The 13,446-nt window shown below is 42.0% G+C and overlaps 1 protein-coding gene across 1 annotated transcript; it reads right to left on the reverse strand.

The window, feature by feature from the left end:
• Window positions 1-9,951: 9,951 nt before the first annotated feature.
• LOC137256374 (fibrinogen-like protein 1) lies at window positions 9,952-11,606 on the reverse strand. Its single transcript, XM_067794204.1, has 3 exons — window positions 11,295-11,606; window positions 10,932-11,031; window positions 9,952-10,610 (listed from the first exon to the last, which is right to left on the reverse strand). Exons 1-3 carry the CDS (start codon window positions 11,604-11,606, stop codon window positions 9,952-9,954), a joined length of 1,071 nt encoding a protein of 356 aa, XP_067650305.1.
• Between the last annotated feature and the right edge of the window lie 1,840 nt (window positions 11,607-13,446).

Consider the following 13,446-nt stretch of genomic DNA (forward strand, 5'->3'; position numbering starts at 1 on the left):
TTATCCTTTAAGAATCCTTGAAAGAGATACAATGGCATTTACAAAATATAATTTGTCACAGAACTGCTCAAAAAGACACTCCCACTGTCATGGTTACGTCATGTTGTGCTTTCATCTGCATCTCAGCTACCTGAAGTAATTGCCTGGATACACACAATAACGGATAATGGTTAAGTGTTTGGTAAGTGTTTGTTGATTTATCGACATGATTCCAGGTACACAGAAGAACGTGCATTTCTGGGATGATGTAATCATTGATGTTTTACTTCACATTAGAATAGTTATGTCACAGACAGACAAGCTCAAACCATGACTTTTGTGAATATTTGTATCTGTAAAAGAACTGTATAAATTGTTTGCATATATTTTCCCCTTAGAACTGTCAGGATCCTGTGCCAAAAAATCAATAAATGACGCTGGGTCACATTTTACATTATTGCTGATGGTAGAGATCATGTAGGCGTGTACACCTCTTAGTCTTCTGTTGTGCTTACTCGAAAATACAAATGGCAATGTTGTTTGCTTTTCACAAGTGAAAAACAAATGTTTTGTAGTTCACAAACCGGCTTTCAAAAGGCACAAGGCACAGGCACAATTTGTTCAAATAACAACAAAATATTCAAACCATGAAATATAATTTCATATGTGTATTGAGGCACAATGTTAAACATAATTCCGACAATAAAATGAAACTTTTAGCATGAGCATTGTTGCAGTAAACATTCATGGGCTCCAAAGAACACATTTCATTATTTGGAAAAACGTCTTTGGTGTTCACTCTTGAAAGGCAGTATCACCGGTCGCAACATTTACTCACAGTAACGCTAGGTATTCAGATTGTCCTGATTAGTCACTAAACGTGTCCTCTGTTCGCCGACAATTGTTTCCCAGACCATAACACAACCGTCTCCAAAGGGATGAACATCTTGCATGCAGTTTGGGGCCAACCGTTCTCTCCGTCGCTGATGCACCTTCAGTCTACCGTCAGCAAGACGCTGACTGAAGGGGCTAAGATTGTCATAAGTGCCATACATTAACATTAACTTACGACTATCTTAGCGCTAAGAGACCTTAGAAAATCCAGGCCCTGGTGTACAATCCCAGCAACACGTGACCTGTAAAAATTCCCATCCAGCTACTCCACAGCATAATAGTCCCGCTAAATCAGCATCACTAGCGTCCTTGCTGCAGATGTTAATCACAGCGCGCTCATTCTCTGAGACAATCCCCTTACCAGAAAGACCGGTGTAACGTGCTTCTAAGAGTCTTTGAAACATGCCCTGGTGATATATCGGGGAAGAAAAAGAAAGTTGACTCAAAAGAAAACCCTTCCCCAAACTCGTCCACCCCATCGTAAGTGTAGTCTGCGCCACTGCAGACGTCACAGTTGGCAGCAGTCTGGGCATCTTGGGTGAACGTCGTCGCTATGTTTTACCTTTTTGTTGTTCATAGACAGGAATGGTGCTAAACTGAATTTTCCAATTGTTTATGTTCGCCGAAATATTACCTCGTTTGACAAGTTAACGGAGTATTTCTCATAACGTGTCTGGTGTCCATTTGTCATGTCGTGGGCAAGCTTATTCGGAGGGTGCATCTACTGAACTGGCGAACACTCATTGAAAGCAGCTTCTTCCCAGCGTCAAAACCTATTTCAAAGATTCAAAACCGGCGCACGTGTCTAGTCACGACATTGCTATATAGCCTTATTATCTCGCGTAGTTAAATATTCTTTATTCGTTGCTATGTGGTAGTATTTTAGAGTAGCCGCTTCCTGATAGCAGCTTGTAGAAAGCTGGCTGTGTCTATATAAATGCGGGAGGGAGGAGTGAGTGACACCAGAAATGGGCTTCATATATTACGACCTTGTTGCGTCACTTTATTGGTGACGTATATAAACTACCAGGCAAAAAGAAAGTCTTCCCCGAGTTCACTTCATGAAAAAAAAAAGAATTCCTGAACACTGTTTTACAAATCAGAAATTTATTTCCAATAATTTCACAGAACATTCATCGTAATGGTGGTCTTGGATTTGGGGCAAATAATTAAGCTAGAGTAAAGAGGTCAAAATTAAGAATTACGCAAATCAGAGTTCATTCAATAAGAGTACATAATGAGGCAGGGGTCACCGGACACGTTAGCAACTGCAGGCATGACCACCCCAGACATCATACGCGCCCACACACGTTTTCTTTTTGACATGATCAGTCAGAGGATGGCGTCTGCAGGAATCCTGTTCCATAAGCCAAAGAGTTTGTTCAGGTTCCTGTGGTACACGCTGTCTCAGCTGACGATCAAGATGATCAGATATTTATAATTAGGTTCATGTGTGGAGATAGCACTGACCAAGACAAAACGTTAATTTTGTTCAAGTACTCTCGAAGTGTAAGGCTTTGCGTTGTCGTGCTGCAAAACGATTTCTCTAGGCTGTTGTCGAATAAAGGGAACCAGAAATAGCCTTAATCTGCCATCCCTGTATCGCTGGGCATTTCCATTGATGATGACCACCCTTGTTATTCCCTGGCCACAAATGCTGCTCCAAGCCCTGATGTCGTCTCCGTCGAACGGAGGAACTTCTTGAACGACAAACTCGAACTCGAACAGGCTGAATCGACTTTCATCTGCGAAGACCTCTCTCCCAGTTGTCATTGTTGTTTGCGCTGAAGGTGTGGACAGGTCAAGGCCATTCCTCTGGAGAGGCAGCCATACCATGTCGTCGAAGTACTTATCGTCTGTTTTACAAAAAATGTAAAATATGCATTCCATAGTAAATTGAATAAATATTCATCTTATGGCAAAAGAGGAAAGAATCTAGAATCATAAGATTCATTATTACATCTGCCGGTCTCAGAACTATTAACGTTCAGGAAGGACTTGAAACGTATATAATAATGTTTGTAATTCAATTACCTTAAAAGTGATAACTATGTTTTGCCCCGTAATGTACTTGTTCAGTACGGATGGAAACACGTGTATAAATGTTTCGCTGTCTGACCTGTCTTCAGAACACCTCTAAACAGCTGGATGATAATTTGTCGCCTTCACGGGAAGATGCTGGCGATATGGCTGTTTGATGACCCCATCCGTCACATTCCACTGGGTCTCTCTCGTTGCGCTGACGTAAATCGTAGCATGTTCTCCATGTGCTTAAAGTCGTATACCACATCAGTATTGTGATGATTGTCTTTTGTACTTTCTTACACGGTTATTGCATATGCCAGAGTAAACAATCATGATCCGGCAAATCTCGTGCTACACGTGTACCTATGCATATATATGGACGAATCACATCTTAAACGTCTCTTATTTTTGTCTTGAATATGTGCATTGTGTGAAAGAGAAATCAGGGGATCTTTCTGGTAAGGACAAAATATTAACATTATCAAAGTTCTGATTAAGATACTGGGCATAGAAGCTCATTCTCTGAGACAATCCCCTTACCAGAAAGACCGGTGTAACGTTCGTGTAAGAGTCGTTGAAAAATACCCTGGTATTATATCGGGGTGGAAAAAGAAAGTTGACTCAAGAAGAAAACCCTTCCCCACACTCGTCCACCCCATCGTAAGTGTAGTCTGCGCCACTGGAGACGTCACAATTGGCCACAGTCTGGGCATCTTGGGTGAACGTCGTCGCTATGTTTTACCGTTTTGTTGTTCATAGACAGGAATGGTGCTAAAGTGAATTTTCCAGACTTAATTGTTTATGTTCGCCGAAATATTACCTCGTTTGACAAGTTAACGGAGTATTTCTCACAACGTGTCTGGTGTCCATTTGTCATGTCGTGGGTAAGCTTATTCGGTGGGTGCATCTACTGAACTGGCGAACACTCATTGAAAGCAGCTTCTTCCCAGCGTCAAAACCTATTTTAAAGATTCAAAACCGGCGCACGTGTCTCAGTCACGACATTGCTATATAGCCTTATTATCCCGCCTAGTTAAATATTCTTTATTCGTTGCTATGTGGTAGTATTTTAGAGTAGCCGCTTCCTGATAGCAGCTTGTAGAAAGCTGGCTGTATCTATATAAATGCGGGAGGGAGGAGTGAGTGACACCAGAAATGGGCTTCATATATTACGACCTTGTTGCGTCACTTTATTGGTGACGTATATAAACTACCAGGCAAAAAGAAAGTCTTCCCCGAGTTCACTTCATGAAAAAAAAAAGAATTCCTGAACACTGTTTTACAAATCAGAAATTTATTTCCAATAATTTCACAGAAAATTCATCGTAATGGTGGTCTTGGATTTGGGGCAAATAATTAAGCTAGAGTAAAGAGGTCAAAATTAAGAATTACGCAAATCAGAGTTCATTCAATAAGAGTACATAATGAGGCAGGGGTCACCGGACACGTTAGCAACTGCAGGCATGACCACCCCAGACATCATACGCGCCCACACACGTTTACTTTTTGACATGATCAGTCAGAGGATGGCGTCTGCAGGAATCCTGTTCCATAAGCCAAAGAGTTTGTTCAGGTTCCTGTGGTACACGCTGTCTCAGCTGACGATCAAGATGATCAGATATTTATGATTAGGTTCATGTGTGGAGATAGCACTGACCAAGACAAAACGTTAATTTTGTTCAAGTACTCTCGAAGTGTAAGGCTTTGCGTTGTCGTGCTGCAAAACGATTTCTCTAGGCTGTTGTCGAATAAAGGGAACCAGAAATAGCCTTAATCTGCCATCCCTGTATCGCTGGGCATTTCCATTGATGATGACCACCCTTGTTATTCCCTGGCCACAAATGCTGCTCCAAGCCCTGATGTCGTCTCCGTCGAACGGAGGAACTTCTTGAACGACAAACTCGAACTCGAACAGGCTGAATCGACTTTCATCTGCGAAGACCTCTCTCCCAGTTGTCATTGTTGTTTGCGCTGAAGGTGTGGACAGGTCAAGGCCATTCCTCTGGAGAGGCAGCCATACCATGTCGTCGAAGTACTTATCGTCTGTTTTACAAAAAATGTAAAATATGCATTCCATAGTAAATTGAATAAATATTCATCTTATGGCAAAAGAGGAAAGAATCTAGAATCATAAGATTCATTATTACATCTGCCGGTCTCAGAACTATTAACGTTCAGGAAGGACTTGAAACGTATATAATAATGTTTGTAATTCAATTACCTTAAAAGTGATAACTATGTTTTGCCCCGTAATGTACTTGTTCAGTACGGATGGAAACACGTGTATAAATGTTTCGCTGTCTGACCTGTCTTCAGAACACCTCTAAACAGCTGGATGATAATTTGTCGCCTTCACGGGAAGATGCTGGCGATATGGCTGTTTGATGACCCCATCCGTCACATTCCACTGGGTCTCTCTCGTTGCGCTGACGTAAATCGTAGCATGTTCTCCATGTGCTTAAAGTCGTATACCACATCAGTATTGTGATGATTGTCTTTTGTACTTTCTTACACGGTTATTGCATATGCCAGAGTAAACAATCATGATCCGGCAAATCTCGTGCTACACGTGTACCTATGCATATATATGGACGAATGACATCTTAAACGTCTCTTATTTTTGTCTTGAATATGTGCATTGTGTGAAAGAGAAATCAGGGGATCTTTCTGGTAAGGACAAAATATTAACATTATCAAAGTTCTGATTAAGATACTGGGCATAGAAGCTCATTCTCTGAGACAATCCCCTTACCAGAAAGACCGGTGTAACGTTCGTGTAAGAGTCGTTGAAAAATACCCTGGTATTATATCGGGGTGGAAAAAGAAAGTTGACTCAAGAAGAAAACCCTTCCCCACACTCGTCCACCCCATCGTAAGTGTAGTCTGCGCCACTGGAGACGTCACAATTGGCCACAGTCTGGGCATCTTGGGTGAACGTCGTCGCTATGTTTTACCGTTTTGTTGTTCATAGACAGGAATGGTGCTAAAGTGAATTTTCCAGACTTAATTGTTTATGTTCGCCGAAATATTACCTCGTTTGACAAGTTAACGGAGTATTTCTCACAACGTGTCTGGTGTCCATTTGTCATGTCGTGGGTAAGCTTATTCGGTGGGTGCATCTACTGAACTGGCGAACACTCATTGAAAGCAGCTTCTTCCCAGCGTCAAAACCTATTTTAAAGATTCAAAACCGGCGCACGTGTCTCAGTCACGACATTGCTATATAGCCTTATTATCCCGCCTAGTTAAATATTCTTTATTCGTTGCTATGTGGTAGTATTTTAGAGTAGCCGCTTCCTGATAGCAGCTTGTAGAAAGCTGGCTGTATCTATATAAATGCGGGAGGGAGGAGTGAGTGACACCAGAAATGGGCTTCATATATTACGACCTTGTTGCGTCACTTTATTGGTGACGTATATAAACTACCAGGCAAAAAGAAAGTCTTCCCCGAGTTCACTTCATGAAAAAAAAAAGAATTCCTGAACACTGTTTTACAAATCAGAAATTTATTTCCAATAATTTCACAGAAAATTCATCGTAATGGTGGTCTTGGATTTGGGGCAAATAATTAAGCTAGAGTAAAGAGGTCAAAATTAAGAATTACGCAAATCAGAGTTCATTCAATAAGAGTACATAATGAGGCAGGGGTCACCGGACACGTTAGCAACTGCAGGCATGACCACCCCAGACATCATACGCGCCCACACACGTTTACTTTTTGACATGATCAGTCAGAGGATGGCGTCTGCAGGAATCCTGTTCCATAAGCCAAAGAGTTTGTTCAGGTTCCTGTGGTACACGCTGTCTCAGCTGACGATCAAGATGATCAGATATTTATAATTAGGTTCATGTGTGGAGATAGCACTGACCAAGACAAAACGTTAATTTTGTTCAAGTACTCTCGAAGTGTAAGGCTTTGCGTTGTCGTGCTGCAAAACGATTTCTCTAGGCTGTTGTCGAATAAAGGGAACCAGAAATAGCCTTAATCTGCCATCCCTGTATCGCTGGGCATTTCCATTGATGATGACCACCCTTGTTATTCCCTGGCCACAAATGCTGCTCCAAGCCCTGATGTCGTCTCCGTCGAACGGAGGAACTTCTTGAACGACAAACTCGAACTCGAACAGGCTGAATCGACTTTCATCTGCGAAGACCTCTCTCCCAGTTGTCATTGTTGTTTGCGCTGAAGGTGTGGACAGGTCAAGGCCATTCCTCTGGAGAGGCAGCCATACCATGTCGTCGAAGTACTTATCGTCTGTTTTACAAAAAATGTAAAATATGCATTCCATAGTAAATTGAATAAATATTCATCTTATGGCAAAAGAGGAAAGAATCTAGAATCATAAGATTCATTATTACATCTGCCGGTCTCAGAACTATTAACGTTCAGGAAGGACTTGAAACGTATATAATAATGTTTGTAATTCAATTACCCTAAAAGTGATAACTATGTTTTGCCCCGTAATGTACTTGTTCAGTACGGATGGAAACACGTGTATAAATGTTTCGCCGAGTTCTGATTAAGCGAAAAGAGCATTGTCCTTGTTCGAGATATCCGAGATGTCCAACAATGACTCTTTTTTCACTTTTGCTCTCTGTGTGCTCTGATTTTGTTTAATAAGACCTGGATTACTAAATGTTGTTGCCACATAGTTTAGCTATTGAGACACTACGTAATTGTGGTGGTATTGCATGTGTTGCTCTATAGTCTGTTTGCAGTGAACACGTATCAATGAATTTCGCTTTAAACAAAAAAATAAGTCAAATAAAGTGAAATTAAGATTTCGAATCCTCATGGTTTTGCTGTGATACTGTACATTTAAATCTCAGCATTTTATTCATTTTAGGATGAAATTTGTTCAACAAACCATCATAGATTCAAATCGTTATCATTGGTTTGTATTATAAGGGGGTAAGCGCAGTAGTTAGAACAGTGAAACATGTGTGTTAGGGTCCGATCAACCCTGTATCAACCCTGTTCCATTTAATGTGCATACCCCCTTGTAATTCAAACGAGTAACAGCGATTTGTATCTTCGATCGTTTGTTAAACAACGTTAATCTTAAGTTGAACAAAATTCTGAACTGTAAATGTTCATCTGGCAAGGTGAAATTATGAGGATTCGCAATCCTAATTTCACTTTATGTTTTTGTTAAAAGTGAAATTCATCAGTACTGGTTTTGCAAACAGAGTATAGTGTGTAGTAACTGATGTCACAGTATATTTCTGGGTGAAACGTTTTGGGTTCAGTACACACTAAGTAAGGATCCACCGTGTTGTGGATAGAGCATGCATCTCTCCATCTGAGTGACTACAGTCATATCCCGTTTATCCGAACACTTTTGTTTTTCTTGACATTGTCCGTATAAACGAATGTCCGGATACCTCAACCACGGACCATATGTAAATGTACAAAGGAACGAACATAATGGGCCACGGACGTAAGTTTTATTGATTGATAACACATCAAGCACATCACACATCACACATCACACATCACAAGCACCTGCTGCTTCACCTTCATATTTCCTGCTCGATACTCAATGTCTAGACTTAAACCATGTCAACCAGCCACAAGAATAAGTGAGTGTGATTTTACGCCGCTTTCATCAATATTCTAGCAATATCAAGGTCGAGGATACTAGAAATGAGCTTTACAAATTGTACCAATGTGGGGAATCTACCCCGTGTCCCGTAAACCCCACCGCCCCTTAAACTGCCCCAGAGACCTGAGGTCAGTGTTCGAATCCCTGTCGTTATGACAATAAGACAGGAGACGGTGTGGTGACCGCGTTACACTTTGCAATAGCTTCTCAGTGTAAGCACTATTAAACGTCTAGCTGAAGTATGAAGCAGTATCCTTGCAATATGACGAGAGGCCAGAAATGAGAGGGATCGACGACTCTTCGGCTGTAACCACTAAGCTATCCCCTGTAATAGATACAGCCATGTTCTCACACGTACGCCTCTATGAAAAAGCTATAATCTTCATAGCGACATTGATTTAAATGTCACCTCACTTCTTATCAGTCAGTTGCGTTTTTAAGAAACAGGATTTCCAGAATAACAGATTCAAAACTATCGACGTATACAATCGAAACGACAGGTGTCATAAGTTCTATTATTCGACCGCTCGATTCAAAAATAGTTATGAAAACTGCAACTGTCATATTATGTACATCAATTTATTTCATTTAAATGCATATATCTGTTACGGGTTCAACTCGTCAGACAAATAAACGATGCAAGATTCATCTGACCGTACCTAAGACTGGACGATTATCTGCACATTTAGCGCCCAGGCTGTAGTATAAGCCCACTGTCATCTGGACATATCAAACTGAAGAACATTCTGGAGGGATTTGTTGGAGGGCAGTCAGTCACGTACTTTCACCCTGTCCACCACTTACAGCACATCTCGAGGCGTCAGGGAGTCACCCTGCCCACCACTTACAGCATATCCCGAGGGGTCAAGGAGTCACCCTGCCCACCACTTACAGCATATCCCGAGGGGTCAGGGAGTCACCCTGCCCACCACTTACAGCACATCCCGAGGGGTCAGGGGGATCCAACGTGGCGAACCTCTGACCACTGATGTGTTTTTTAGCGAAATACAGAATTCGTGAATAAATCACTTTTGCTTGTACGTGTATTTCGCCATGCGATTCTTTGATGAAGATGAGGAAAATCACTTTTCGACCATCTATACAAAATGTGGATATTTACAAAAACAAAAGAAAGCATTGTTCAGGATATTGCCAGAAAAAAAATTAAATATAAACCAGCATCCAGATCCCAATATAACCATGAAGAGCTTAACCAAGGGACCTACGGAGCTCCAGGTTTTCATGTCCAAACATACATGTACTAACATGTGAAGGTCACATGCCATTATGGGTGGGTGTGGGTGTGGGTGTGGATGGGGTGGGGAAGGAGGGGGGAGGGGGGGGCATGTGTTATGATAGATGCGGCACGGTACCTATTTTCGGGAGGAAACATGGCCTATGCTATATTTGTGAGACATTACTCAGCGTTAGTTCATTAGAAAGTCTGCTACCAAAACACCATAATCTCTGTTTTCAGATAGACTACTTTTTCGAGGACGCCATTGTCGTCTGGCCACTGAGCCATGTTGGACGCCGACGCACTGATATTGAACTTCTTATGGAGATTTGTAAGAGGGCAGTCAGTCCCGTACCACCACCCTGCCCCGCCACTTACAGCGCATCCCGAGGGGTCGGGTCTGTCCAGCGTGGCGAACCTCTGACCGTTAATGTGATTGTTTGCTCCTCCGTACTCAAACCCATTCCCGGAGGCTTTAGATTCATGTTTATAGTTCCCAGTGTAGGTTAGAGTGAACCCACTGGCTTCATCGCCAATCTTGAAATTAGTATAATAGTGTTGTCCGCTCAATGAACCAGTTCCACTCACGGACATGTCGAATTGGGTTGTACGTGGGTTTGTGATGTAGTGTAGAGCTTCAAGTCCGAGCCATCTGTTGCACGGCGTGGTCCAGCCAGTCTTGTATTCCGCCCATGTCTTGTTGTAATCATTCGGACAGCCATATGCTCGTTCCTCAACGACCGTCCACCCTCCATACGCTAGAAAACATTGCACCTCGTACTCCCTCGGAGCGTTCAGTGGCCGGATGATGACGATTCGATAGTCGGATGACCCCCCTCGCATTCCACCTGTGTAGGCCTCGGAACAGTCTGAAAAATAGAAAATACATGACATACTTTTCTAAATTAACTTTAGTTTAGGTATTGTGTTATTTTAGGAGGGTTAGCAAGGAACATAAACGAACAAGAAGAACCAAATGAGTCTTTGTTGAACTGGTCAGATCTTCTGGGATGTATACCTCTGCTAATCCCAGACTCTGAGAGGAATAGTTTCTTGTAGATTTTTCGCTGTTTTTGAAGAACAAGTGTGTTTTGTTTTGAGTACCAAACAACAGCGCAGAAACGTCTGGGTATTTTTTCGTTTCGTGAGATTCAGTTATGTGTAGTTGAGGGTCTTGTTGAATGTCTCACCTCTGTATCGCCTCTCACAGTATGGTCCAGTGAAATCATCATAACAGTCGCACCTGGACAGGGCATCGTTATATGTTCCTCCGTGTAGGCACATATTCACCTGAAACCAAAACAGTGACACTTGGGTAAATCCCCTTTTTGTTTCTGATTTTCAGAGTGACAAAATTTCCTCCGCAGAAGACGTGATTACAATTCCCCTGTATGTTGAACAATGCGCCAGCCTTATATAAACTGGAAACGTCGGAAACATTTTCTGACCTGCCATCGAACCATACTAGTGCTACGACAGAGCAAACGATGGAAGGAGAACAAACTCAAAGCAATAAACTGGAGACTTGTAACAAACATTTATCAACCACTCACCGGCTCCAGAAAGACACAACCAGCGGCTGCCTCCAGATCGGAACACGACCCGTTTGATGTCTCAGGTAGTTTGTGACACACATGTCCACTCTGGGGGTCATCACAGAGATTGACGGACATGCAGTTTGAATCTCCAAGACAGTTTGCCAAACACTGACCTTGAGATGCCACAACATCAGAGTAGACAGGTGTCACCGGAAGAATGACATCTTCAGAACATTCGGACATTGCTGTGAAAAGTTCACTTCGAAAATAACAGTTACAATTACTGACAAACAGTAAAATGGCGATGACAGTTATGTCAAGCTGCATTTCCTGGTCCCGGATTCCTGAATGATTTCAAACCCTGACAGTCAACAGAAGATGGCTTTGGAACGTCTCTGCTTTCCAATAGTTACAACTGGTTCCACAGCCGTCTCTGTGAAATCAAGATTGCTGTCTAGTAATATGAGACCAGATCATCAATCACAAAGTCAAAGGTGCCCCTTTGAAACAATAAACACTATCAAAGTATTTGCTATTTCACGAAGTCGAAGAAACTCTCTTTGAAACAAATAAAAACTATCAAAGTGTTGGTTAGTTCACAAAGCAGAACAGCCGCTGTTTGAAACCAGTAAGAACTATCAAAGTGTACCATCAGGCGGCTGTTAAGAACAAACGTACTGATGCACTTTCAAACAATCATTTAAAGACGTTTTGAGATATGTGTCGCAGTTTGGTGTGTGACAACATTATTGTATCATTTCATAGGTTGGAGGAACTTCAGAGTAAGTTCTGCCCGGCCTCAGAAATACCGGTCGCCTGCAAATCATAATGAACACATTTCATGTGTAGTTTATAACACAACTGTCATAGATAGTAGTCTTAACTGAGGGCAACTGCCACGCAGAGGTAGACTTATCTGCGTAAATCACGCAGCTATTTTCAGAACTCATTTCCCATTAAGTCTGTTGCGTAAAGTACGCTTGAATTTTTGTAAATATCCAGTAAGTTTGTTATTACAGGCATATACACAAACTTACAAATCTTAGCTTGGGTACCATGGAAATAAGTTTCTGTTACCAAATGTGCTAGAAATATGGAGGGAGAAGACCTATGTGCTACAGCTAGAGTGAGTGAGTGAGTGAGTGTTTTAGTTTAGCAATATTCCAGCTTAGCAATATTCCAGCTATGTGACTGCGATCTGTAAATAATCGAGTCTGGACCAGACAATCCAGTGATCAACAACGTGAGCATCTATCTGAGGAATTGGGAACTGATGACATGTGCCAACCATGTCAGAGAGGCCGACCACGCAATCCCGTTAGTCGCTTCTTACGACAAGCATAGTCGCCTTTTAAGGCAAGCATGGGTTGCTGAAGGTCTATTCTACCCTGGTACCTTCACGGGTGACGGGATCAAGAGCATTCTGTAAATGTTGATTATTTACAGACCGCCGCAATATAGCTGGAATATTGCTGTGTGCGGCGTAGAACTATACTCACTCACTCACGTACTTGATCCCGACAGCAATGGCCACAGAATCTCTAAAACAAAACATAATGTAATTGTTTACATGGGGCAATGAAACATGGCTGCGAGTGACTCTCGTGAAGGCCATACACGTTATTGAGGACATATGACCTTCACCTTGAAATTCGATTGCCAGTGACAACGACGTGCATAATGTATTGTACACAGCATTAGATTGAGAAGGACAAGGGAATCGATCGATGCTGATGGTACTGATCTTTTTAAAGCATGTCATCTTTTCTCAGGTGAAGATCGATGTTCATTTTACTGACCTTCTTAAAGCATGTCATCTTTTCTCAGGTGAAGATCAAAGCTCATGATGTTGGCTTATTTAAAGCACGTCATCTTTTCCCACGTGAAAATCGATGCTCATGTCACTCGTCTATATGAAACATGTCATCGTATCATAAGTGAAGAACGATGCTCATGTCACTGAGCTATTTAAAGCATATCATCGTGTCCCAAGTGAAAACTGATCCTCATGTCACTGGCCTATCTGAAGTATGTCATCGTGTCCCAAGTGAATAACGACCCACGAAGGTCCTGGTAAGAATATTGACGTTCAGTAACCCATTGTAACAGGCGACTAACGGGATAGGGTGGTCAGGTTTGCTGTCTTGGTTGACACATCAGTCATCGG

This window comes from Haliotis asinina, chromosome 11, assembly GCF_037392515.1.
Source record: "Haliotis asinina isolate JCU_RB_2024 chromosome 11, JCU_Hal_asi_v2, whole genome shotgun sequence".
Classification (NCBI taxonomy): domain Eukaryota; kingdom Metazoa; phylum Mollusca; class Gastropoda; order Lepetellida; family Haliotidae; genus Haliotis; species Haliotis asinina.